Raw genomic sequence first — 24,871 nt, 5'->3', positions numbered from 1 at the left:
AATTAGCCAATCGCGGACTGAGGTCCCGGTCAGCGACGGGCCGCAACTGTTCGGTCACAATTCTCCAACCTCAGCCTGAGTCCTGGGGAGCTGGGCTGGCGTGTACCATAGGTCGCGGGGAGCTTTGGGGTTAACGCCACCGCTTGAAACTGCTGCCCGCGTTTCTTTGTACTCCTTATTCACGGGTTTCGAATCTAAGACGTTCCTTGGGGCTGGGGTTCAGGGTGCGCTTGAGTCATCTCTCCCCTAAAAGTTGGCCTGTTTTTCCTCTCACGAGGTGTGACAGAAAGGGTTGCTACACTGGGGCCGCAGGACTCAGGCGTAAAAAGCAGACGTGAGGCTACCAGATCCCTCCGTCTAGGTCCTTCCGGCCCTCTCGCACCCTGTAAAACGTGTAGTGAGGGGGCCGGAGCGATAGTCCAGCTGGGAGGAATGGCCCCGCGAGTCCGCCAGGAGTGACTCCCGTGTGAAAAGTCGGGAAGAGCCCCTGAACGCCGCTGGGTGTGGCCCCAAAACGAAACGCTAAATAAACGTGTAGCGCGAAGGCAAGACACCGCCTCCGTTCAGAAAGCAAACGCTAGAAGGCGTCGCTTGCCCCCGCGAGGGCGGGGCCGTCGGTGCTGCTGTCGCAAAGCCGAAGCTGTCGTAAAGATGCCTGCGGGTGTCGTTTCTCTCACTGTCGCAAAAGCTCCCTGCCCAAGTTTCTCACTCTCAGGGCCACCCCGTCGCCTAGCCTTGCCGTAAAGCAAAGCTTCCGACCCCGTCGTCCTTCTTTCCCCTCGGCGGTAGCCCTTAGTTTCCTACCCCGGGAAGCTTCCTTGCTCGGCAGTGCCGTAAAGCAAATCAGGCCCCAGCCCCCGTTCCTGTTCCCTCAGGGCGTCCGCGCACCGCGGTTGCCACGGTGCCGCCAAGCACGGCTGTCGCGCGGCCCCGGTGTCGGCGGCGATGGCGGCGGGGTCGGGTGGGAGTGGGGGCTCTGGGGGAGGCCCCGGGCCGGGCCCGGGCGGGGGCGGGGGCCCGGGCGGGAGCGGCCCAGGACCAGGGTCCAGCGGGGGCTTGGGCGGCGGCGGGGAGCTGCACCCGCGCACCGGGCGCTTGGTGAGCCTGTCGGCCTGTGGGCGCACGGCGCGGCGGCAGCAGCCAGGCCAGGAGTTTAACCACGGGCTGGTGCTAAGCCGGGAACCCTTGCGGGATGGACGCGTCTTCACCGTCCGCATCGACCGCAAGGTGCGGAGCTGGGGCTGTGGAACCGAGATGAGGGCGGTGGGAGGGCACCGAAAGGAGCCGCAGTAGGACAGTTAGGGTGGCCGGCATCACTGGGTACCGACAGGGAACCGACAGACCGAGGCTGCGAGGTGCCCGGAAGGAAGGGAGTATGAAATCGAGAAAATGCTCAGTCCAAAGGGAGATGAGAACGCCTTGAGGTCCCTCCGGACCCGGGACAGAGGAGGCTTGGGGCATCACCACTAGGATGACTAGTGAGTGCATCTCCTGGAACGGTTTCTAGCATGTGGCAGATGGAGATGTTAGATGTGTGGTGGGAACAGAAAACAAAGGGAAGAAACCTCTGAACTAGAGTTTTGGGGTTGAACTAAAAGGATGGATGAGCAGAGGTGCTCAGCTGCCAGAGTGCTTGTATGTGAAGAGGCCAGGTCCTTGGAGCTGGAATTTGGGAGGAGAGCAAATCCGAGGAACCAGAGCTAGGGAGGATGGGACAGGAGATGAGCGAGATTTCCCTTCAAGAGTGTGGGGATTGTTTGTGGAGAGCTGTGCATTTGGGGGAACTGAAGGGGCAGAGAGCAGAGAGGTGATAGAAGGCAGGAGTTGGAGTTAGGTGATCTCACCAGCATCCAGAATGTACCTTTGGGGATTAGGGGCTGACATTTCAAGATAAAAGCCAGTTAGCTCAGAAAGGTGGGGAAGGGTGGTGCGGTGGCCTGTGAAATGTGGTTTCCTAGTGGTGGGAGACCTGCTTGTGGCCCATCTGAGCCTCTGTCCACCGCCCCTATCACAGGTCAACTCCTGGAGTGGCTCCATTGAAATTGGGGTGACGGCACTGGACCCCAGTGTGTTGGACTTCCCAAGCAGCGCCACAGGGCTGAAGGGGGGCTCATGGGTAGTGTCGGGCTGCTCAGTGCTGAGGGATGGACGTTCTGTGCTGGAGGAGTATGGTCAGGACCTGGACCAGCTTGGCGAAGGGGACCGTGTGGGTGTGGAGCGCACAATTGCAGGGGAGCTAAGGCTCTGGGTGAATGGGCGGGATTGCGGTGTGGCCGCCGCTGGCCTGCCTGCTCGTGTCTGGGCCGTCGTGGACCTTTATGGCAAATGTACCCAGATCACAGTGCTGCCCCCTGAGCCAGGCTTCAGCCCCCCTACTCCCACCCCCACACCTCCCCTCGAGCCTTCTGCCCCCCCTGAAGACTCTGCATTGGCCGAACAGGGGACCTCTGGGGATGAAGGTGAGAACACAGCAAAGGCAGTGGGGGAGGGTGGGTCAGAGGCATGTGTGAAGGAATGGGGGGAATGGAGTACCGATTGGCTCTGGGTATGGGCAGGGCCACCCAGACCCCTGAATCTGATGAAGGGGTTTGGGTCTGCAACGATAGTACAATGAATAAGGAGCTGGCCTTGCATGCAGCCGACGCGGCAAGCTCCTGATCCCTGACATCCCACATGGCCCTCTGTGCACCCCCAGGAGTAATTCCTGAGTACAGAGCCAGGAGTAAGCCTGAGCATCACCAGGTGTGAGCCAACCCCCCTCAAAAAACAATAGGGAATTTCCTGACTGAAGGACCAACACCAGGGACTGAACCTTTATTCCCCTCCCATTTTTTCCTGTTTCCCAGCCTTCATGGTATCCCCAGTGCAGATCCTACCAGAGATGTTTCCTGACAAAGTTGATTGAATAATGGTGAAGGCATCCGAAGGCCTGGGAAGGGGGGGGGAGTGAGGCGGACATAGAGGGACATTATTTGGGGGCTAGGGGGGAGAGAATGGCAAGCCTGAGGGTGTAGAACCTCATTTCAGCTTTCTTCATTCTGCTGCTGTAGATTTTGCCAGCATGGAGTTATCAGAGGTGGTGAGCAATGCCATCCTCTCTGCCTACAATGGGGGTCTCTTAAATGTGAACCTGAGCTCCCCACCAGCGCAAGAAGGACTGGGTCCTAGTGGTGCTGCCACCTCGCCCATCCTCACTTCCAACGACGCCCTGCTCTTTCATGAGAAGTGTGGGACTCTCATCAAACTCAGCAACAACAATAAGACAGCTGAGCGCCGCCGACCCCTGGATGAATTTAACAACGGGGTTGTCATGACTAACCGCCCACTTCGGGATAATGAGATGTTTGAGGTGTGCAGATCCTGGGGTCTGGCTGATACCTCATCCTCTGGCAGCTAAAAATGGGGATCCTTGATACTGGAAGGGTGGGACCTGGTGTGGGGAGACAAAGCCTAATGGTCCATTCTCTGCATTTACATTCTTATTTTTTCCTCTTCCCGCCAAGATCCGCATTGACAAGCTTGTAGATAAGTGGTCAGGCTCCATTGAGATTGGTGTCACCACACACAACCCCAATAATTTGGAATATCCAGCCACCATGACCAACCTCCAGTCAGGTAACAGTCCCTGACAGGGTGACGGATTCTGTGGTTGGGGAAGTCCCTTCCCTAACCAGAATGGCTGCTTTCTCCAGGTACCATCATGATGAGCGGATGTGGAATCCTGACCAATGGCAAGGGAACCCGCCGGGAGTACTGTGAATTCAGCCTGGATGAGCTGCAGGTGAGGGCTGACTCACAGCTCAAGCCATTCTCCTGGGGAACCTCCCGTACTCTTATCCCTGCCTGGGAGCTTCTGTTCCCCTCATGACCGCAAGCAAGTCCCGCTATCTTTTGCTTGAAGATTTCTTTTTTTGGAGGGTGGGGTTGAGAGGCGTACCTGGCAATGTTCAGGATTTACCCCTGCCTCTGTACTCAGTAATCACCCCTAGCAGTGTGTGGGGGACCATATGGCATGCTGGGGATTGAACACAGGTTGGCTGTGTGCAAGGCAAATGCCCTTTCTGCTATCATGTTGCTCTGGCCCTTAAGATTCCTTCTGAGAATGCAGAGTTGATCAACTCTTAGGCACTCAGATTTTGGAATCATCTAGTTTCAATTCCTCCTGCTGTTTTGACATAGCAATGATTTTGGTAGTTTTTCTTCTATTATCTAAAATGAACCTATTAGTAATAGATATTAATAGATTTACGGATAACATAAGGTTATATAATCTGTTATTTAGAGATAATGCTTGAATTGCATTGAGCATTCTGGAAGGTCTGAGACTCATAGGATCCTTTGTAGTTGTTCCCTTGTGGGAAGGGCTGATGGGAAGGCTAGAGGACTACTCTGCTCTCCTGGCCCCAGGACGAGTCAGGAACTTGATTCAGTGGATGGATTCTAGACTGGTGTTTTTCTTTTTGAGTAGGAGGGGGACCACATTGGTCTCACGAGGAAGTCTAATTCTGCTCTACACTTCTTTATTAATGGCATCGATCAGGGTAAGGGCCTTGAGCCAGGGCTTTTGTTGTTGTTGTGTGTATTGGGGGGAGGAGTTCTTACCACATTTTCCTGCATCTCTTGAAGTTTGGCCTCCCTATATTTGACTTTTCTCCCTTCTGCTCCCTGTGCCTTTTGTATCCACAGGTGTGGCTACCCCATTGACGCCCCCAGTGGTATATGGTGTGGTGGACTTATATGGGATGGCAGTGAAGGTGACCATTGTGCATAATAACAACCACAGTGACCGTCTACGCCGGAATAATGCCATCCTGCGGGCGCTGTCCCCTGAGGGTGCTCTCCGCCGTGCTGCCCCTTCCACTCAGGCAGAACCTGAGCGCCTGTTGTTCCACCCCAACTGTGGGCAGAAGGCAGCCATCACCCACGAGGGACGCACTGCCTTGAGGCCCCAGTATGGCCCATGGGGTGGGGAGAAGCCTGCAGAAGGGGCTCTAATGGGATTGGGGGAGGGGAAGGGAATTGGAAGGCAGAAGAAAGTCTGGTCTAGGGATTGCTGGACAGAAAAGGGGGAACCCTCCTGGAAGGCGAAGTTTAGCTGATTGACTTGGGATAGTGGGAGATGGGGAGGTATACTGGGCTGAGCTCTAGCATAGCGTGTGTGTGTGTGTGTGTGTGTGTGTGTGTGTGTGTGTGTGGTCTTAGTCCTCACTTGCTATGCCCTTAGTGCCACTGATGACTTCAATCATGGAGTGGTGCTGAGCAGCAGAGCCCTGCGGGATGGAGAGGTGTTCCAGGTACGCATCGACAAGATGGTGGACAAATGGGCTGGCTCCATTGAGATTGGTGTCACCACCCACAACCCCGCCTACCTCCAGTTGCCCTCCACCATGACCAACTTGCGCTCTGGTAAGCTTCCAGAAAGATCCTAGAGAGCAACCTATCCCCTCACTCCTTACACTTGTCCCTGGCCCCTTTTTCACTTGTCACACTTGTGACGACTTTGGCTGATGAGTGCCACTAGGACATGGCCTGTGGCTGGCTCGAGAACTGCAGTTTTCTTCCTCTTGGCTGAGGGGGCAGAAGGGGCTAATAGGGGGGTTGCCCCATAAAGAAAAAATAACGCTGCCTTCCCTTTCATGTCCTCGGCCTCTCCTTGTCACCCTAGGGACCTGGATGATGACCGGAAATGGAGTGATGCACAATGGGACGACCATCTTGGATGAATATGGACACAACCTGGACCGCCTCAAGGTGGGAGAGTGGGTGTCCCCCAAGTCTCAGCAGTGGGGACGCAGGAAGATAGGACTGCTGCAGGACCAGCGCAGGCAGGAACTCTGCCTGACTCCTCACTCCAGAACCCCTTCTTCCAAGGCAGGGGACACGGTGGGCGTGGTGCGTCGGGAGGATGGGACTCTCCACTTCTTTGTCAATGGGATGACTCAGGGCCCTGCTGCCTGGAATGTGCCCCCCGGTGTCTACGCTGTCGTTGATCTCTATGGCCAAGCAGCCCAAGCCACTATTGTGGACGACGTGGGTGAGGGCCGGCTGGGCAATGGGAAGGATTTGGGCGGCCTTGGGAGACCTCAGAGACAGCTATAGGCCTGACAAGTGATGTCTGTTCTTGCAGAGGTGCCTCCGGTCCCTGAGCCACTCCCGGAAGGGAATAACCAGGTATCTCCAAGCTCCCCGTCATCAGGGGCTGGAGCTTCTGACTTGCGTTTCCACCAGCTGCATGGCAGTAATGCCGTCATCACTAATGGGGGCCGCACTGCTCTCCGTCACAACTGCCGCAGCGAGTTCAATGATGCCATTGTCATCTCCAATCGGTCAGTATCTAGACTTGTGTATCCCACTATCCTGCCGCCCAGCCTCAGCAACTCAAGTAGGGCTCGTCTGACCACCATTCTCCCTGGCAGGGCCCTACGGGATGGGGAGCTGTTTGAAATTGTCATCCAGAAGATGGTGGACCGATGGTCAGGCTCCATCGAGGCTGGTAAGGGGTGTGTGCGTGTTTGCGCATGCGGACACATGCATTCATGGGTACTGGCTGCTGTGGGCTGGACTCTGACTTTCTCCTGCTTTCTCCCAGGAGTGACTGCTATTAGGCCAGAGGATCTTGAATTCCCTAACACTATGACGGACATTGACTATGATACATGGATGCTGAGGTTGGGCTGCCATTTTGGGGGGATTAGTTATGTGGGGCTGGGTTGGATCAGCCGGGGTGAGGAAATCTGAGTTTGGGACCTGTAGAGGTTGTGGGAAATGATAGATCAGGAGCTCAGGGTACTGCTCCCTCCCTTCAGTTGTGGGAGACCTCATCCCCCACCGTCCTTTTCCTTAGAGTGCCTCCTTTTTTGCCAGGGAATCGTGGGGACAAGGTCTCAGCCCCTCGAACAAGATCCAAGCATGGGAAAGTTCTGGTGGAGGCTGAGCAGGAAGGTATATGGGAAGGAAGCTGGGAAGCTAATCTGGCCTCTTGACTCTCTTGCAGTGGCACGGCCATCATGCAAGATGGTAACACAATGCGCAACAACTATGGGTGTGACCTTGATGCACTGGGCACAGGCGCACGCATTGGCATGATGCGAACAGCCAAAGGCGACTTGCACTACTTCATCAATGGCCAGGACCAAGGCGCTGCCTGCTCAGGCTTGCCTCCCGGTAAAGGTGACTACTTTGACCCCAGCAGCCACCCTCTGCCTGGCCTACCTGGCTGTAGGGTTTCTAATCCTTTACTTTTTCACCCCAGAGGTATATGCAGTGGTGGATCTATATGGCCAGTGTGTTCAAGTGTCTATCACCAGTGCCACTGGCCCCATGGACAACAGCCTGGCGACCAGCAACACCGCCACTGAGAAGTCATTCCCCTTGCACTCTCCAGGTTCAGCCGGCAGGGAGGGAGGGATGGAACAGGGCAGAAGGGAGGGTGGCTCTGCTTGCCTGCTCTGGGTCTGTGAAGAAATAACCTCCAGATTAGGGCAGCTGTTCAGAGAAAGGATCAGGGGTGCCGGAAAGATAGTGCAGCCAGTAGGGTGCTTGCCTCGCATGCATCTGACCCGGTTTCAATCCTCAGCGTCCCATGTGGTCTCCTGAGCACCACCAGGAGTGATTCCTGAGTGCAGAGTCAGGAGTAACTCCTGAACGTTGCCAGATATGGCCCAAATTTCCCGCCCATCCCCCCAGGAAAAAAAGAAAAAGCAAACAGAAAAGAAAGAAACTTCAGATTAAGGGGCAGGAACAGCTTGTGGTTGGAAACAGTCAAGAAGAAGGAGGAGGTTATATCTGATGTATAGAGCTTGGACATTACCCTGGCTCTCGAGGGGCTGGGACAGTGTATACTGGGGATGGCCAACACAGGAGTAGTCATGTGGCGAGAGGTATCAGAGATTTTGAAAGAGTAATGGCAGAAGGGACCTTTGTGTCAACTTCCTGTTTCATCTGAAAGCTTTGCTCTGTGTCCTGTCTAAAGCCTGCTGCCCCAATCCTACCCCTCCCTCCGGTGCCGTCTTTCCACAGTAGCTGGTGTGGCTCACCGATTTCACAGTACTTGTGGGAAGAACATCTCTCTGGAGGAGGATGGCATGAGGGCAGTACGTGCAGCTGGCTATGCTCATGGCCTTGTCTTCAGCACCAAGGAGCTCAGGACTGAGGAAGTCTTTGAGGTAGGCTGTGGAGGTGTGATAAAGAAGGCTGCTGGATCCTTGATTTGCCAGGACCAAACTGCACTCTACCCTTCTGCCTCCAACTATGGAACCTTTTTGTACTTTTCTCTCCCAGGTGAAAGTGGAAGAGCTGGATGAGAAGTGGGCTGGTTCCCTTCGGCTGGGGCTGACCACCTTGGCACCTGGGGAGATGGGCCCTGGGGCAGGTGGTGGCCCCGGGCTGCCCCCCTCCTTGCCTGAGCTCCGATCTAAGACCACCTGGATGGTCTCCAGCTGTGAAGTGAGGCGTGATGGGCAGCTCCAAAGGATGAACTATGGCCGGAACCTGGAGAGGCTGGGGGTGAAGCAACAGCTCTGGGGACAGGTGGGGGGTTTGGGGTGGGGGTAACAGGGAGAGGTCGTCTTATCATCTGTCCTTGTTCTACCCTGGCCCTAGGTGGGGAGCCACGTGGGCATCCGGCGAGGGGCAGATGACACAATGCATATCCTGGTGGATGGCGAAGATATGGGGCCTGCGGCCACTGGCATTGCCAAGGTAGATCCACAACCTAACTTGAATTTTGGGACTAGGATTAGGTTTTCTCCTTTATGTCTGACTTCCTGTGTCTCCTGTGCCCCAGAATGTGTGGGTGGTGTTGGATCTCTATGGACCTGTCCGGAGTGTGTCTATTGTCAGCTCTACAAGGCTGGAGGAGTCAGAAGGCACCCAGCCTCCTTCCCCCAGCTCGGACACTGGCAGCGAGGGCGAGGAAGATGATGAGGGCGAGGAGCATAGCCTGAGAGTAAGGCTGCTGCAGAGCCTGCTGGGCATATGGGAGGGGAGTTAGTGGGCAGTCAGTCAGGTTATTTTGGAATTCTCCGCCTGTTCCAGGTAGGTCAGCTTATACTCGAACTTTAGGTGAACTCCACTGGGGTGGTATAGGTTTTGTATTGGCAACCCCAGCAGCTCAATCTCTTCTTCACACCAGGGCCAGAATCAAGTGGCCATTTTGCCCACAGCCCTTGAATTCCTGGAGAACCATGGGAAGAATATCCTCTTGTCCAATGGAAACCGCACAGCTACGCGGGTGGCCAGCTACAATCAAGGCATCGTGGTAGTCAACCAGCCCCTGGTGCCCCAGCTGCTTGTACAGGTGGGCCGCCCTCCTATCTGCAGCTCTCCTTACTACAGTGACCCAGGGCCAGCCTCCTGGACTGAGCCCTTTCCAGGTTGAGGACAGAGTGAAAGAGTGAAAGGGTCCAGCCTTTCTTGAAGCTGCAGCTCCTGCTCTGTATAGAGGGTGCAGATTACTTTTAACTGGTGAGGAAAGCAGTTGGTAAAGTTGGCTGGAGTCCATGGAGATGCTTGATCTTGTAAGTGGAATTAAGGAGACACTTTGTTTTGTTTTGTTTTAGGTTTTTTGTTTTTGTTTTTTTGGCCACACTTGGTGAGCCTTAGGGCTCCCCCCTGGCTCTACACTCCGGGATCACTTCTGGTGGTGTTTGGGCGACCATATGTGGTGCTTGGGATGGAGCCCAGATCAGCTGCATGCGAGGCAAGCACCCTACCTGCTGTAGTACTTTTTAGATGGTGGTGGTGGAGGATGTATCTTTCTGCTGCAAATTAAAAGTTGTCAGAATTAGCCAGGTTAAGGAATTCTTACGAAAAGAGAGCTGACAGAGATAATAGCAATACCATGACTGAAGAGGGAAAGAAACAACACAGTTTTCAGTTTCCAGTCCCATGAGGTATCCTAGCAGTCTGGGAAGTGCTATTTTTCCTTCCTGGCTGCGGCCAGGAACTTGGTTCTGCTGGGCGGGTCATCCCCTCCCCAGAGGTCATGACTGGGGAGGAGTTGCTTTATTTCTCAGGTGCGGATTGATTTCCTGAACCGCCAATGGACATCTTCTCTTGTCCTGGGAGTCATAACTTGCCCACCGGAGAGGCTCAACTTCCCTGCTTCTGCATGTGCCCTCAAACGGGCAGCCTGGCTGCTGCGTGGTCGTGGAGTCTTCCACAATGGTCTCAAGGTAGGTGCGGAGAAGAGAGAAGGGGAAGGGCAGTGTCTGTACAGGCGGAGCTGGCCAAAAGGAAGACGGGCAGCTCAGTAGCAGCACAGGCCTAGCCTATATGAGGCTTGGGCATGGTTAGGACAGACAGGACTGATGAGCTTGTAGTGGGTGAGTGCATAGTAGGTGACAAGGGCATGAATGTCTCCCTGGGCAATCTTGGACTTCCTGTAGCGAGCCCGTCCATTGACAGTGCTTGGTGGTAGGGGACAGCAGGGACAGAACTCCAGGTAACTGAAGCAGTAGACAAAGGATGTGTTTACAGTCCAGGCAGTGGGCAAGTATAAAAGCAAAAAGCCCTGAGATTGGCAACCTCAAATAGAGAACGTAGGTGTCACAACTGCCAGTGGGAGTCTATCTCTTGGAAGACAGTAGGTTTTTCCTTTCAGATCTGTGAGAAGTTTGGGCCAAACCTGGACACTTGTCCTGAAGGCACCATCCTGGGACTGCGTCTTGACAGCTCCGGAGGGCTGCATCTTCACATCAATGGGATGGACCAGGGGGTGGCTGTGCCGGACGTCCCCCAGCCCTGCCATGCTCTTGTGGATCTCTATGGGCAGTGTGAACAGGTCAGTGGAAATGGAGGCAGGGAAGAGGGAGTCCCTGGGAGGCTGTCCAGTGGAAGGGAAGTTTGGTATGAGGTGATGATCATACGACCTGGGGGCTGGTTATGCTCTTGCTGGCCACCCCTTTCTCTTCAGGTGACAATCATGAGCCCTGAGCCTGGAGCTGCCAGTGGGAAGTGTGCTGGAACCCAAGGGGACATGGAGAAAGCTGACATGGTGGATGGTTAGTCAGCACAAAGGGACCCGAATCCTACCTCCTGGTCCCTGCTGTGCGTCTTACCTTGGTTCCCATGATCCTTGCCCTGCTCTGTGCCCTTAGGTATCAAGGAGAGCGTGTGCTGGGGCCCACCACCCAATGCTAGTCCTCTCAAGAGCTGCGAGTACCATGCCCTTTGTTCCCGTTTTCAAGAACTGTTGCTGCTTCCTGGTGAGTTCCCAGTTCCCCAGAACCCCTTATTACCTGGACTTGTAGACGACCATGCCCAGAGCCCTGAAGACCAGTTGGAAGGAAGCTGCGTGGTTGAGACCCAGAGCACCAAGCCTTCCACTCTTCTGCAGAGGATTATTTCATGCCTCCGCCTAAACGTAGCCTGTGCTACTGTGAGTCTTGCCGGAAGCTGCGAGGAGATGAGGCCCACAGGCGCCGTGGGGAACCCCCTCGGGAGTACGCCCTCCCCTTTGGCTGGTGCAGGTTCAACCTCAGGTACATACGGGGCCAGAGTCATATATTTCCCTTATTCTCTTTACCCCGTAAGAAAGGAAAATCCCAGGGAGGGATGTAGCTCAGCCATAGCGCAGTTACCTTGCAATTACCTTGCATGTGTAAGGCCGTGAATTCAAGGCCCTAGCAAACAAAAACAAAAACAAAAACACAACCCAAAACCCAAACCCAAAAGTCCCAAACTGGGCCAGGGAGAAGTTTCCACAGGCTGGGACCCATGCTCTGCATATGCTGGATGTCTGGATCCATACCTGAGTACTTCTGGGAGTGACCTCCAAGCACTGAACCTGGAGTACCCCTGAGCACTGCTTGATCACAGCCCCAAAACAAAACAAAAAAGAAGTCTTGGGGCCAGGGTTGTATCTAGGCAGTGGAGAGCTTGCTTACATACACGGTGAAGAAAGAAAAAATGTCTAAGAGGGTAGATGGAAGAAGTGACGGTACTTCTTGTCTAGGGCAAGCCAGTGACCTTTGCCATACGACCTCTGTCCACCTCCTAGGGTGAATCCCCGCCTGGAGGCTGGGACACTAACCAAGAAGTGGCACATGGCATATCATGGGAGCAATGTGGCAGCTGTCCGGAGGGTGCTGGACCGAGGGGAGCTGGGAGAAGGTATTGTGGTGCTTGAAAGAGACAGGGCGGGCCTGGCCTGGCGGCCGTCAAGGCTTCCCTGAATTCACTCCCCCCACAGGTGCTGCCTCCATCCTGAGCTGCCGGCCCTTGAAGGGAGAGCCGGGGGTAGGGTTTGAGGACCCCGGCGAGAACTGTGCGCCGCCTCGGGAGGAGCAGCCCCCTCCAGTGCTGCTTTCTCCCTCCCTCCGATATGCTGGGGCTGAGATCCTGGCGTCTAAAGTGCAGTGAGTACGCAGGAGGAGCACAGGCCACTTGGGTTCCGCCGTTCCCTTTCCCCTGATCTTGCTGCTCGTATTCTCTGCCTCGCCTTTTTCACATCTGTTGAATGGGTATCACTAATTTGGTGCAATATCAGTAGGCCAGAAAAAGAAACTTGTTTTTGTGGAACATGTGTCTTGTCACTTTAGAAAATGTTTTTTGTGTTTTTGCTCACTCCTGGCCAGGCTCGGGGCTTACTCCTGCCTGTGCACTCAGGAATTATTCCTGGGGGCTTAGAGGACCATACCGGGTGCTGGGGATTGAACCCAGGTTGGCCTTGTGCAAGGCAAATGCCCTAGATGCCATACTATTGATCTGGCCCATCTAGAATGTTTATGCCTAAAAGGTATCTGGTATATATATATATTTTTTCTTTTTGGGTCACACCTGGCTATGCACAGGGGTTACTCCTAGCTTTGTACTCAGGAATTATGCCTGGTAGTGCTTGGGGGATCATATGGGATGCTGGGAATCGAACCCCGGGTCGGCCGCGTGCAAGGCAAACGCCCTACCCGCTGTACTATCACTCCAGGCCCTGTCTGTTAAACGTTCCAAGGTAGCACTATGGAAACAAGCAGAGTGGGATGAAGTGGACCTGAGTGGACATGTTAAATAGGTGGTTGTTGGGATCTGTTGATGAGCACACGGTCCTGAGTTCTATCCCCTATACTGCATGGTTCAAACAACACTGGGCAGTGGGTGGTCCCTAGCACTTCTAGGCCTGTGCCACGCTGCACCACACTTCCAGCCGGAACTGAACTGTCCAGTCCACACAGTGGGTCTGAGTATTGCCCAAAGTGGCCTTTTGGCCTCTTGAGTACTTCCTGAGAGGCCACCCCACTCCCCAGAAAGTGGTGGGATTTCAGCAAGTTTTTAGAGAAAGGAGAAAGTTCTCAGGAAAAAGGTTTCTTGGGCAGGCTGGGGGAAGAGAGGTGGGCATACCTGGCAGTGCTCAGGAGTTACTCCTGGCTCTGCATTCAGGCATCACTCCTGGTGGGCTCAGGGGACCATATGGGATGCCAGGGATTGAACCTGGGTCCACTGCATGCAAGGTAAACGCCCTACCCACTGTACTATCACTCCACCCCCAAGAAGATGGTTTTCGGTAGAAAAAATGACTAGGTACTGGTTCACAGTAAGGTAAGGGTGATTCTCCTAACAGCAAGATTAGGGGAGTATAAGACATCACAAAGAGAGCAGATGAACAGGAAGCTGGAGAGATAATGCAGGGTCCTTGCACATGGCCGAGGAGGGTTCATTAGATCTTGGGCACCCCAAGCCCTTCCAAGAGTGATCCCTGAGCACAGATCTAGGAGTAAGTTCTGAGCACTGTTACGATGTGGCTCCCCAAAAAAGCAATGGGGAGTGGAGGGATGACTGGGATCACTTCTGGCAGGTTCAGGGGATCATAAGGGGCACCAGGGATCAAACTTGGGTTGGCAGCATGCAATGCAATGCCTTATCTGCTGTACTTTCTCTCCTGCCTGGGAAGAGGTGATTGGGACTATAGGCTTTCACACCGTTTTTGCTTCTTCCTTGACAGATTCCGGGACCCCAAATCTCAGCGGACACACCAGGCCCAGGTGGCATTCCAGGTGTGTGTGCGTCCTGGCTCCTATACTCCCAGCGCCCCTTCTGCTGCCCTTCAAGAACCTCCTGACCCTCACTTCAGCCCAGCCGAACTTGAGTGGGTAACCAAGGAGAAGGGGGCCACACTCCTCTATGCCCTGCTGGTACGGGTGGAATGAGGGTGGGATCTCCCTGCAACAAGCACAGTTGGGCCTGGGCCCATGGACTTTAGAGTCTGCCTCCACCTCATTCCAATGCCCCAAGGCAGCCTAGTCTGGCAGATGCACGGGAGCATGCAGGCAGGCTGTCAGTTTAGCTGGCAAGTGGAGCACATCTCCATATCCTGAGTCCAGAGGCACTTCTTGTCAGGGGGAGCCTGTGGGGGAGCCCAGCTCCAGGCCATGGGTAACCCCTCTTCATGCACTGATTTGGGGAACAGGACTCCCAATTTCTCCCTCCCCTGTGTCACTTAATTTATTTCCGTTTTTGTTCCTGGTTACTGTGAATCCCAGAGGAGTCTCCCTGTGCCTCATATGAAGCTGCTTTTTCCGGGGGCCACGGGACGGGAGTGGGTATGGGCGGATGCTAGGGAAGAAGGGGCCTCTCTGTACAGTTGTTACTGACTGATTTCTAAGGAGCCAATAAATGCCGTCTCAGAGTACCGGTCTCCGCCTGTCTGTCGTGCGCCGCTCAACGCTTCCCTGCGTGCTGTGATCTGGGCCTACCAGATTACCTTGGCGGGGGCCAAGAACGCCGCGGGGGCGGGGTCTGTGCGCCTGCAACAGGGCGCCGCAGAGGCGTTTGGATGCCGCGGGCACCCGTCGCCGGCGCTTCCGCCTTTTCTCCGTCCAACCCGGAAGCTGACGGCGGCCCCGACTCCGGAAGTCCTGATTGGGCCCAGTTGCCGGATGTGACGTAAAGCCAGGCGCGAGGAGGCCCCTGGGAAAGCCCAGAGAAGGCAGGTGGGGAGGGAGAGCCGTGGCCCGGCTGGCGGGGGAGGTGGCGGGGTTCGGGAGCTCGCGGACCGCCAAGCCCCGGACCCGCAGCTCACGCTGTGCCGCCGCGACTGTCAGCTGGGTCTGGGACGTGCGAGGGCGAGCGCTGGTCACGTGACCGGAGCGGCGGGAGGGCTTCCGCCTGGGTCAGGCGCGGTCTCTGCCGAGTGAGTGCCCACCTCCCTGCAGGCCCGACAGAGGTCTGGCAGGCAGTGACAGAGCCGGTGGCCTACGACCCGCGCCCCCCCAGCAGCACCATGCCTGCGCTCCTGGAGCGCCCCAAGCTTTCCAACGCCATGGCCAGGGCGTTGCATCGGCACATCATGATGGAGCGGGAGCGCAAGCGGCAGGGTGAGCCGGGGCTAGGGCGGGAGGACACGAGGTCTGCTCGTGGCACACTGTCCCAGGCCGACCTCCATCCTCAGGCCAACTTATGCTCGTCAGCGCTAGAAATTCAGACTTGAAAACGTGAACTGGGAACGACCTTGCAGAGCGCCGACTAGATCACCCCCCCCCCTTGTCCTTTATTGCCGCGATGAGAATCCCTAACCAAGAGCATAAAATGTCGGGACAAACGGCTCGTCTTCAGTCTCAGTATCTTATGTTTAAAACACATGTGCGCGCGCACACGGTCCTTAGAGATGACAGCGGGTAAGACCCTTGCTTTTCACGTAGCCTACTTGGGTATTATTTCAGGCACTCTATATGACCCCTCTAATGCCAGGAGTAAGCCCCGTGCTGCCAGGTGCGACTCCAAACCAAACAAAAACTACAAACTTTCTAGTAACTTAACCACTACCATTCTCCCATTTTGCCTGATCTTTCCTCTAGAGGAAGAAGAGGTGGACAAGATGATGGAACAAAAAATGAAGGAAGAGCAGGAGAGAAGAAAGAAAAAGGAGATGGAGGAGAGAATGTCACTAGAGGAAACCAAAGAACAAGTAAGCAGACCCTTGCTCTCCCCCAGAAATTTCCTTTTATTCTTCTGCCTTCATCATGATCTCTCCCCTCCCAGATCTTGAAGTTACAGGAGAAGCTTTTGGCTCTACAGGAAGAGAAGCACCAGCTTTTCTTACAGCTTAAGAAAGTTTTACATGAGGAAGAAAAACGGAGGCGGAAAGAGCAGAGGTGGGATTAGATGAAAGTTACATTGGGGTGGAGGTGGGGGGTGGGAGAGATAGCATAGTTAGTTTGCAGCAGATTGGGGTTTCCTGCATCCCATATGGTCCCTGGAGCATCCCCAGGTGTGGCCCAAAAACCTAAAGGGGAAAAAAAATGTTACATTGGGGACAAAGTGTAATCAGGATCAGGTAACAAAATGTTTTCATTTAAATGTTTTATTTTTATGGGGGGGGGCACACCTACCAGGTGCTCAGAATGGGCCAGAGGCTCCCACATGCAACTCATGCATCTTCACAATGCCAGAGATGTCTGATTATAACCTGCCTTCTCACTCTAGTGACCTAACCACTCTGACACCAGCAGCATACCAGCAGAGTCTGACAGTTCACACAGGAACACACCTCCTCAGCATGCAGGGTAAGGATGAAACCATGACAGAATGGCCTCTTCTGAGCCTTACCATTTTCCCTTTATTTTAAAAGCCTCTCTTCCTCTCTAGGGAGCCCTGGAGGACACAGTCGCCCAGGCACCCTAATGGCAGCTGACAGAGCGAAACAGATGTTTGGACCCCAAGTGCTTACTGTAAGATGAGGAAGATTCTGTGTCTAGTCTCCCCCCAACGCCCATGCTACCTCCCTAAACCCAGTATTTCAGTATTCTATATACTTTGCTGTATATGGAACATCGGGTATACACAAGTGATACACTTACTGATAGTTCTCATGTCCCTCCCTCCTTAGACCAGGCACTACACAGCTGCTTTTGCAGGAACTCCAGAGCATGGACAGTTCCAAGGCAGTCCTGGCAGTGCTTATGGGACTGCTCAGCCCCCACCTCATTATGGACCCACTCAACCAGCCTATAGTCCTAGTCAGCAACTCCGAGGTAAGTGGGATTAGAGCTGGGGGCACTTTCTTCGAGGGTTTGGGAGGTTTCTCATAACCAGACATTTCATAAGATACTGTATCTCCTTCCTCAGCCCCTTCAGCGTTTCCTGCGGTACAGTACCTGTCTCAGCCACAGCCACAACCCTATGCCGTGCATGGCCACTTTCAGCCCACTCAGACAGGTGACAACATCCAATACAGGGATCTTTGCTCCATGGTCCCCCTTCCCTTATTCTCTGTTCAGTCTTACACTCCCTTCTCCTTATGCAGGCTTCCTCCAGCCTGGCAGTGCCCTGACCTTGCAGAAGCAGATGGAGCATGCGAACCAGCAAACTGGCTTCTCTGACTCAGTGAGTATGGAGCCTTGGGAGGTTCAAGAGTAGAGCTATGCCATGGGGAACCCCAAGATGTCTCAGGCCCTCATTCTGTTCTCTGCAGTCCTCCTTGCGCCCCATGCACCCCCAAGCTCTTCATCCAGCCCCTGGCCTCCTTGCTTCTCCCCAACTCCCTGTGCAGATCCAACCAGCAGGAAAGGTAAGAATGTGATCCTGTACACTACCATAGAAACAAGATTTAGGACAGGTTGTCTGTACCCCCTGGGGGCAGTAGAAAGAGTCTGTATTCTGACAGTCATCCTTTCATTGCCACCAGTCTGGCTTTGGAGCCACCAGCCAACCTGGTCCTCGGCTTCCCTTTATCCAGCACAGCCAGAATCCACGATTCTACCACAAGTGACCATCATCCGACTTTCTGCCTCCTCACCCTGCCTCCCACCATAAGTGAGGGTTTCTTGTGTATATCCAGGTTAATAAAAATTTACTTATCTTTGTCCCTGCTATTTGTATATATTTTCTAACTAGGCTGGGGTGGTTAAAGTCTATAATGACCTCAGTGACACACCTGAGTGACACTCACCTGTATGCTTGTGTAAGACCACCAAAGCGATATCCCCTCAGCCAATACCCATTTAATTCAAAGAAGCAACCAAGTTGGGGGGCTTCATATTAAACTTGTAGTTTTATTCAGGTTTGATTTTAACAAATGTGTCGGGGAGAGAGCCCGCAGGAAAGGGTGAAGCCCGTGGGGGCAGGGCCCTCCTAGATGCCTGAGGAGGGGGCAGGTCCCCTCCCCTCTCCTCCTCTTCCTCCCCATCTAAAGGGATTTGGGGAGAGACATAGGCAGGGGAGGGGGCTGGTCCCCAGTCTGTAGGGGTGGTGCTGGGGTAAAAGGGCTATGGGCACAGGGACCAGACTAGGGCGGAGTGGGTAAAGGTTATTACAAGGACCATTTGCCAGAATCCGCAGCATTCTGATTCCAGATTGAAATTTTTTAAAAAACAAAACCAAAAAAAAAAAAAAAAGGAAAAAACCCAACTAAACCACAAGCAGCACCCACTCCTCTCCCCCACCAGGGCTGTAGTGCGAGGGGAGAAGAGGAGGGCAGCGTCGCCAAGGCCACAGCTCACTCACTCCTGGCCAAGGGAGCAGGGTAAAGGAAAAGGACTCCCCGACAGTCTGGGGCGTGGGGAAAACCAAAATAAAACGTCAAATAAATTGTGTAGGAATCCAGCCAAGGGCCTGGCCAGAGCCGGGCCAGGCTGGGGGAGGGGGCCTCTGCAGGCTCGAGGATCACTGCTGCCACCACCGCCACCCTAGGTAGGAGAGAGAAACCAAGTAAGACAATGAGGTCTTCAACAGCAAGAGGGATGAGGTGACATGGGCATAAAAGAAACCTGAGCAATTTTAAGACTGAGGACAATTAACGTAAAAAGGTTGGGGCCAAGTGTCCAACTCACCTGGGAGCCAGTTATTTTGCCATAGCCTTGATTGCAACAGCTGCCTCCTCTGTCATGGCAGACAGCACCGTGATCTGGGGGGAGGGAGAAAAAGAGCAGAAGTCTAAGTTTAGAGGTAAAAGGCACAAAGAGCAACAACGGGGGAAAGGGATATCAAGCACCGTACCAGGATCTCTTCTCCACAGTCGTACTTCTGCTCAATTTCCTTGCCAAGATCTCCCTCGGGGAGGCGAAGGTCCTCTCGCACCTCCCCACTGTCCTGGAGCAGTGATAGATACCCATCCTGGATGCCAATCAGCTGGGGGCAGATAGGGAAGGAGGCTTAAGGCAAGTAAGGATAAAGGGTCTGAGGTACCAACTGGGTGGGACACTATTACTAAATACTGTTTTGCCATTTTCCTCCTCTCCCAAATGCCACTGAAGCTTTCTGGAGAGTCTCTAGTTCCCCTTAATTAACCATTAACCCACCTAGGCTTACACCATCTAGCATACCTGGAAGTCATTCCTTTTGATGTTGGGGACATCCATATTATGAGTTGATGGGCAGATATCTTCATATTTCTTCCCAGTAAAGATGTCAATACCAACCAGGTGGACCTGTATGTATATCACATTAAAGAAAAACCAAGGCAAACTCTGGGATGAAGGACAGCTCAAGCTTTTCCTGGTTGTTGAGGGATTACATTATTGGGGACAAAGTTAGAACTGAACCAAATCAACTCAAGGAAAAAAATTCTAAAAAAAGAACCTAAAAGCATATAAACTCACCGAGACTGGGATTAACAGCATTCAAGAAAATCTTTGGGAGGTGGGGGGGAGAGAATGGAGGTGGGGTAGGAGCGAGGGTGGAGAGCTGGTATTGGCAAACCAAAAAGTCACCTTGAGTTACCAGAACATTGAAAACCAAGAACTTGGGGAAACTGGAGACTTAGGTCTAAGTATGTACAGAATTTTCTTTAAATTGTCTAAGTATGTACAAAATTTTCTTTAAATTCCTAAGGTTGATGAGGAAACAGGAATGAGAAGGGAAGGTGAAAATAGGGTAAGAAAATTTGGGGGAGACCAGAACTATGCAATCAGGAAAGCAAGACGATATTAGCCCAACAGGAATGCCAAGTCAATAGGAGATGAAAAACTGATGAAATAAAACCTCAAGAAATCCAGGGATGAATCAGATCCAACTTTTTCCAGCTTCACAAGAACAAGCACTCTACTGCTAACATCCTACCCTCTCTTTAAAATTGTTAGAGAAAAGAGGCATGCAGGAAAAACAAAGATACTGGGATGGGGAAATGGCTCAAGTTGTAGAGTACATACTTAGCATATGAGGCCCCAAGTCCAGGTACCATATGGTGTTCGAAACACTACAGGGTGTGACTGGCATGACAACCCTGGTCAAAGCTGGCCCCACCACTAAAGGATGATGCTAGAACTGAAAAAGCAAGGTGGAGAGGCCAGGAACTTAGAATAAGTGGCAGTTTGATACTGTTTAAGAAATCTAGAAAGAATGGTGGAACTCTGAAAGGAAAGCTAGGAAATGGGTCAGTCAAGGCGATTTGGAAACTCAGGCATACTGAATTATTTTGTTAGGTTTTATGTTAGAATTAGAGAATCACTGGGTAAAGTCATGGTAAAAGTGCACCAGGAAAAGCTCAAGGGATGACAAATAACAAAAGTCAGGAATAAGAATAACTTAAATAGAGCAAAAAAGATTCACTAGGAAAGTTCAAACCTCCAGAATGATGGGGTACAAGAGAAAGACTAAAGCAGAAGCATAAAGCCAGGGAAAGAGTATAGTTTCCGAAAGAAATCCAGGCCTGAGTGCTGAAGACAAAGACTGGAAGAGGTCAAGGAACATGGATAGGTCCAGAACAGCAAAGCCTGCTTGCCAGAAGCTCATTGATATGTACACGTTTGAGGAAGCCAAGATGCGAATACGTAAAATTCTAACCTTGGCGTGGCCATGCTTGCCGGTCTTGGAGGTAGACATCTCCACAATCTTACATGGTCGGCCTTTGAGCACCACAAAGCCATTCTTACGTAATGCTGAGCACTGCATCGGGAAGGTGGCTGAGGCCCCTGCATCTCCTGTCTCGAAGTCCAAATCATCTGCCATTTTTTAAGAGGCTTCGATTCCAACTAAAGTTAAGAGAATCGACGTCAATAAAGATGGAAGTTAATTGGGCCTCCAGTTTATCCCACCCTGGCAAGGTTGCTTCAGTTCCCCCTCATCCCATTTCCCAACTAAAGTCAAAAGTGCCTAGGTTATTGAATGAGATCACAAATACTTAAGAACGGGTGTGTGTCTGTGGATACAGATCACTCCTGAGAATGAGTCCACATTAAAGCAGTGGCATGGGAGTAGGCTCTAAGGGAGTTAAGATTTCAAATCGAGATGGGCAAAGACCTAATTCGGGGAGGAGGAGGACTCAGGTGTTACTTGCCACTGAAACCAATCACCCCTTGTCCCCACATATAACCAGGGCTATAATTAGGTGAGCAGCCATGAGCCAGCAAAAGGGCGGGGCTAATGGGGGGAGGCCAGAGGACTGGGCCCCACCCATCTGTTATACCCCCCACTCTATCCACATAAGCCAACCTTGTGGTACAGGAAACCACGAGGCCTCTTTGGGGGATTCCCACCTCTTCAACACGCATTTACACGTGCTGCAGAGGGGGAGAAAGTAGTTTTTTAACAGATTCCCTTGCCCAATACCTCGATCCAGTTTCCCAAAGGGAACCCAGGAACCCAGCCTCTCCTCTAGGAACCTCCCACTTTCCCCATGATGCATCGGTTCTGTCTGCTTTTCAGGCCGGGCCAGTACAGTCAAGTGGGGGAGTGAATGACCGAAAAAAAAACCAACACCCAAAAAACCCAAAATGGCTGGTAGTAATGAGTAGTATAAATTACCCTAGCGTAGCAGAGCTAAGGACACTAAAACCATGGTTTTGCAAATAAATACGAGGAAAGACAGCGACAAGGTTTAGAGCACCTATCACAACGGGGAACTCTACAAGGAGTTTAAGGCGCGTCGCCACTACGGAGAAGAGTTGGGCTCCTGTCCAACTGCCCTCAGTTTCTCCATTTCTCTGTCCTACCAACACGGAGGGGCGCCACTTACTCCCGGCCGGCAGCCTCGCTTCAGATGAGGCGGCGTGGGGGAGAGGGGGGAGCCTCAAGTGCCCACGAGGTGGGGGGCGCGCTAACATATGTCCGCAGAAGGCCAGCCGGGGTTCAAGATCCGGACTTCGGGCTTCTCTGAAAATCCCAAGCTCCCTCGAGGCGCTCCCAAAGACCAACTCTAAGCAGCGAAGGGGGTTGCCGACTCCCGCCCACCATGTGGCCGCCCGGGGCTTCCGGTGGCTGAGGGGGAGGGGTCCCAGCGCTGCCATGCGGCCCCCGTCCACTTTCGGCCATGCGGCCTCCGACCCCGAAGGCAGCCTCTGCGGGGGGCACTTCCGGTGCCACGGTCACCCCCCCCAGGCCACGCCGGGCCGGAGCCACGCCGCTTCCCCTCCCCCCGCCGGCCGCCAACCACCCCTCCACATGTCCTCTCACCGAAGAGCCCCCTCCCCCACCTCACGTGGCCGCGCGGCGCTCGGTACTCAACGGCCCAGGTACCCCTTGCCCCAGCGGGCCGATCTGGCCCGCAGCCTTGTCCCGGCGTGGCCGCCCGGCGGCCTCTCCCGCGTGGCGGCCTCGCGGCTCGCCGTCCCCGCCCTGCGTCGCTCCAACGTCACCCGGCCGGCCCTAACCGTCACCCTGCAAGCCAGCCAGGGCGCGCGGCCGCGCCACTCCGCACACGGCGCCACTCGCCGACCGCATCTCGCGCGGCGGCGGCCGCCGCTCCCTCTGCCCCCTCCCTGATCCCTTCGCAGTTCCAAGTCTACTTCCAGCCCCCAAGCCAAGGTTCCGCGCACGCGCGCCCTGCCCGCTCTCACCTCGCGCGAACGCACTGACCCGACCCCGTCCGCTCGCCGCGAGCCCAACCGCTGCCTCCGAGCCCGCCGCCGCCGCCGCCGCCTCTGCCGCCGCCGCCGCTGCTGCACACAGCGCTTAGTACGCAGGCGCCGACTCCCCACCGACCAACCAAGCGGCCCTGTGACAGCCGCGCAAGCGTGCTCCCGAGCTCCTCCGCCCTCCACCCCCGCACTGCGCAAGCGCACCCGACCTTTCCCGGTCTCCACCCTCCCTCCCACCTACCCGTCTAATGACGCGTATCCATGACCCCGCCCCTCACAAGTGCTGAGTGCGTCCCATTCGGAGGCAAGGCGCAGGCGCGCCCGGTTTTTTATTCCCTGCAGCCTCTACTTCCCTCCCGGTGATAGACCACTAGCCTTACCGGACAGTCCCTGCGCCTGCGCAGTAAGGAGCCCTGCACTCCACACCCTCTGAAGGAAACGCCTCAGCCTCAGCGCGCATGTGTATTGCGAATCCTGACCGCCCCTCCACCTCGGACGTCTTCTGCACGCAGGGCGTTGGAACGACCACGCCACTGTTATCACGCGTCTAGTCTAGGACGCATGCGTTTAGGAAACGCCCTGCCTCGTCCTTAACTGGGTTTGGGCGAGCGTGCGTTTAAGGAAACCTGCGCTGTGGAGTGGGGTCGTTTGTGTCAAAACCTTTACCCCCGGTTCCATACATGCGCAAAAGAACTCTTTCCGCTCCGGTGTCTAGCGCTCTGGTACGGTCAGGTTGCCACCCATTTAGGCGTCACTGGACGCCGCTGCTCTGCCATAGAGTTTTTCCCGGACAGATAGAGCGGTGCTACTCCGCCACCATCTTGTTGAAGCTCTTGGTCAGGTTTGATTCCTCTGGCTTCTGTGGCGATCTTTCTCTCGCTGAATTTCACGTAGAAGTGGCATCTTGCCCTTCCTCACTGTTCTCTGCAGCCCCCTAAACAACGGGCAGTGCTTCGTAGGAAAAAATCTATAGGGATCGGAGAGGTCATACTGCGGTTATTATCTTGCACGCGGCCGGCATGGGTTCGATCCCCGGTACCTTATCGGTCCCCCAAGCCCAAGGACTGAATCCTGAGCGCATAGCTAGGAGTAAACCCTGAGCACCGCCAGGTGTGGACCCCGGCCCTCCCCCCCAAAATAAAATAAAGAAAAACCTATCAAGAAGAGAGGTGAGTTACATTCCACTGGAAGTCTCTAAGCCAGAAGACCATGTAGCTATTTCGCGGAAAGTGTTTTCCTGGCCTGCCTTATAGGGAGGAAAGCGTCTTTCCTGAAACTTTGTAGTCCTCCCCCTCCAGTTCCTAGCTTTTCAGCACCTGCTTCCTTGTTACCTTGTTTTCTTCACTTGGTTGGTTGACGACAGTATTGTGGAATAGGACAAGCAACTAAATATCTAGATCTGGATCTGGTTCTTTTAAGAATCCTGTGACACCGGCTGAGAGAGAACTCGATGGACTCGAGCGCAGGCTTTGAATGCAGGAGGCACATGTTCAGTCTCCGGCACTACACAGGGTCCCTCCAGCACCCCCAGGACAGAAACAAACCTGCTACATCCTAGGTTGGGTTTCACTTTTAACCGACTCACTTATTTTTTGCTGGGGTGGGGATTGACTCCAGATCTCCTGCATTTTCTCACTGAACCACATCCCTGAATCTTTGGGGTTCAATTTTTAGAGTGATGAATGCTTGAATATCTAGGATAGAGGGGATGATAGCACTACACTGACAACGTCAGTCACAGTCATAGTCCTCCCATTTGCTCGAGCCCGCCCAGTAACATTGTGAGATTTATTGTTACTGTGTTTGGCATATGGAATACATCACGGTAGCTTGTCAGGCTTTGCCGTGCAGGCGAGATACTCCGAGAGATACTCTCGGTAGCTTGCCGGGCTCTCCCAGAGGGGCAGAGAAATCGAACTCTGGTTGACCAGGTCGGCCATGTGCAAGGCAAACAGCCTGCTCGCTGTGCTATCACTCCAGCCCTGACTGACAATGTAAATACACTAAATGTTACTGAATTGTTCATTTAAAATTAGCTTACGTTGGGGCCGGAGCAGTAGCACAGGTAAGGCGCTTGCTTTGCTTGGTGTGGACCTGGGTTTGATCCTCAGCATCCCATATGGTCTCCTGAACACCCAGAAGTGATC

The 24,871-nt window shown here is 53.9% G+C and overlaps 3 protein-coding genes across 6 annotated transcripts; 2 read left to right on the top strand and 1 right to left on the bottom strand.

The window, feature by feature from the left end:
• The first annotated feature begins 930 nt into the window (after window positions 1–930).
• On the top strand, window positions 931–14,621 carry NEURL4 (neuralized E3 ubiquitin protein ligase 4). Of its 4 annotated transcripts, none has more exons than XM_056114953.1 (28): window positions 931–1,227; window positions 2,015–2,459; window positions 3,051–3,349; window positions 3,504–3,615; window positions 3,693–3,781; window positions 4,469–4,541; window positions 4,687–4,951; window positions 5,225–5,406; window positions 5,666–5,751; window positions 5,872–6,034; window positions 6,128–6,326; window positions 6,417–6,493; window positions 6,590–6,668; window positions 6,995–7,164; window positions 7,253–7,384; window positions 8,020–8,165; window positions 8,281–8,505; window positions 8,602–8,700; window positions 8,786–8,947; window positions 9,134–9,298; window positions 10,017–10,175; window positions 10,604–10,783; window positions 10,916–11,003; window positions 11,100–11,207; window positions 11,339–11,483; window positions 12,002–12,114; window positions 12,194–12,359; window positions 13,937–14,621. In XM_056114953.1, the coding sequence occupies exons 1-28, from the start codon at window positions 946–948 to the stop codon at window positions 14,139–14,141; spliced, it is 4,614 nt and encodes a 1,537-aa protein (XP_055970928.1). In that variant the 5' UTR covers window positions 931–945; the 3' UTR covers window positions 14,142–14,621. The 4 variants fall into 4 exon arrangements, with proteins under 4 accessions (XP_055970928.1, XP_055970927.1, XP_055970926.1 ...); XM_056114952.1 differs by having other exon boundaries at window positions 6,995–7,170; window positions 8,023–8,165; XM_056114951.1 differs by having other exon boundaries at window positions 6,995–7,170.
• Window positions 14,622–14,979: 358 nt separating this feature from the next.
• GPS2 (G protein pathway suppressor 2) lies at window positions 14,980–17,802 on the top strand. The gene is made up of 10 exons (XM_056115038.1): window positions 14,980–15,308; window positions 15,789–15,898; window positions 15,973–16,085; window positions 16,417–16,496; window positions 16,579–16,661; window positions 16,820–16,964; window positions 17,059–17,148; window positions 17,237–17,316; window positions 17,405–17,500; window positions 17,618–17,802. Exons 1-10 carry the CDS (start codon window positions 15,215–15,217, stop codon window positions 17,699–17,701), a joined length of 975 nt encoding a protein of 324 aa, XP_055971013.1. The 5' UTR covers window positions 14,980–15,214; the 3' UTR covers window positions 17,702–17,802.
• Window positions 17,803–17,964: 162 nt separating this feature from the next.
• EIF5A (eukaryotic translation initiation factor 5A) lies at window positions 17,965–22,897 on the bottom strand. Its single transcript, XM_056115170.1, has 6 exons — window positions 22,704–22,897; window positions 20,713–20,900; window positions 19,254–19,358; window positions 18,928–19,059; window positions 18,762–18,835; window positions 17,965–18,617 (listed from the first exon to the last, which is right to left on the bottom strand). Exons 2-5 carry the CDS (start codon window positions 20,875–20,877, stop codon window positions 18,773–18,775), a joined length of 465 nt encoding a protein of 154 aa, XP_055971145.1. The 5' UTR covers window positions 20,878–20,900; window positions 22,704–22,897; the 3' UTR covers window positions 17,965–18,617; window positions 18,762–18,772.
• Window positions 22,898–24,871: the final 1,974 nt, after the last annotated feature.

The sequence above is a fragment of the Sorex fumeus genome, unplaced genomic scaffold (genome assembly GCF_029834395.1).
Source record: "Sorex fumeus unplaced genomic scaffold, SorFum_2.1 ptg000028l, whole genome shotgun sequence".
NCBI classification, from domain to species: domain Eukaryota; kingdom Metazoa; phylum Chordata; class Mammalia; order Eulipotyphla; family Soricidae; genus Sorex; species Sorex fumeus.
The sequence above is the reverse complement of the archived record's forward strand: the minus strand, read 5'-3'. Positions and strand labels throughout refer to the sequence as shown.

What these genes read in the sequence shown, in the direction of transcription:
- NEURL4 (XM_056114951.1), top strand. Translation starts at nt 946, where the DNA reads ATGGCGGCGGGGTCGGGTGGGAGTGGGGGCTCTGGGGGAGGCCCCGGG. An exon ending in GTCAGGCTCCATCGAGGCTG is followed by an intron (nt 6,494 to 6,589) that starts GTAAGGGGTGTG and finishes GCTTTCTCCCAG; the next exon opens with GAGTGACTGCTATTAGGCCA. An exon ending in TCTATGGGCAGTGTGAACAG is followed by an intron (nt 10,784 to 10,915) that starts GTCAGTGGAAAT and finishes CTTTCTCTTCAG; the next exon opens with GTGACAATCATGAGCCCTGA.
- GPS2 (XM_056115038.1), top strand. Translation starts at nt 15,215, where the DNA reads ATGCCTGCGCTCCTGGAGCGCCCCAAGCTTTCCAACGCCATGGCCAGG. An exon ending in TTGGACCCCAAGTGCTTACT is followed by an intron (nt 16,662 to 16,819) that starts GTAAGATGAGGA and finishes CTCCCTCCTTAG; the next exon opens with ACCAGGCACTACACAGCTGC. An exon ending in AGATCCAACCAGCAGGAAAG is followed by an intron (nt 17,501 to 17,617) that starts GTAAGAATGTGA and finishes CATTGCCACCAG; the next exon opens with TCTGGCTTTGGAGCCACCAG.
- EIF5A (XM_056115170.1), bottom strand. Translation starts at nt 20,877, where the DNA reads ATGGCAGATGATTTGGACTTCGAGACAGGAGATGCAGGGGCCTCAGCC. An exon ending in GCAAGCATGGCCACGCCAAG is followed by an intron (nt 19,359 to 20,712) that starts GTTAGAATTTTA and finishes ATATACATACAG; the next exon opens with GTCCACCTGGTTGGTATTGA. An exon ending in ACTGTGGAGAAGAGATCCTG is followed by an intron (nt 18,836 to 18,927) that starts GTACGGTGCTTG and finishes CCCTCCCCCCAG; the next exon opens with ATCACGGTGCTGTCTGCCAT.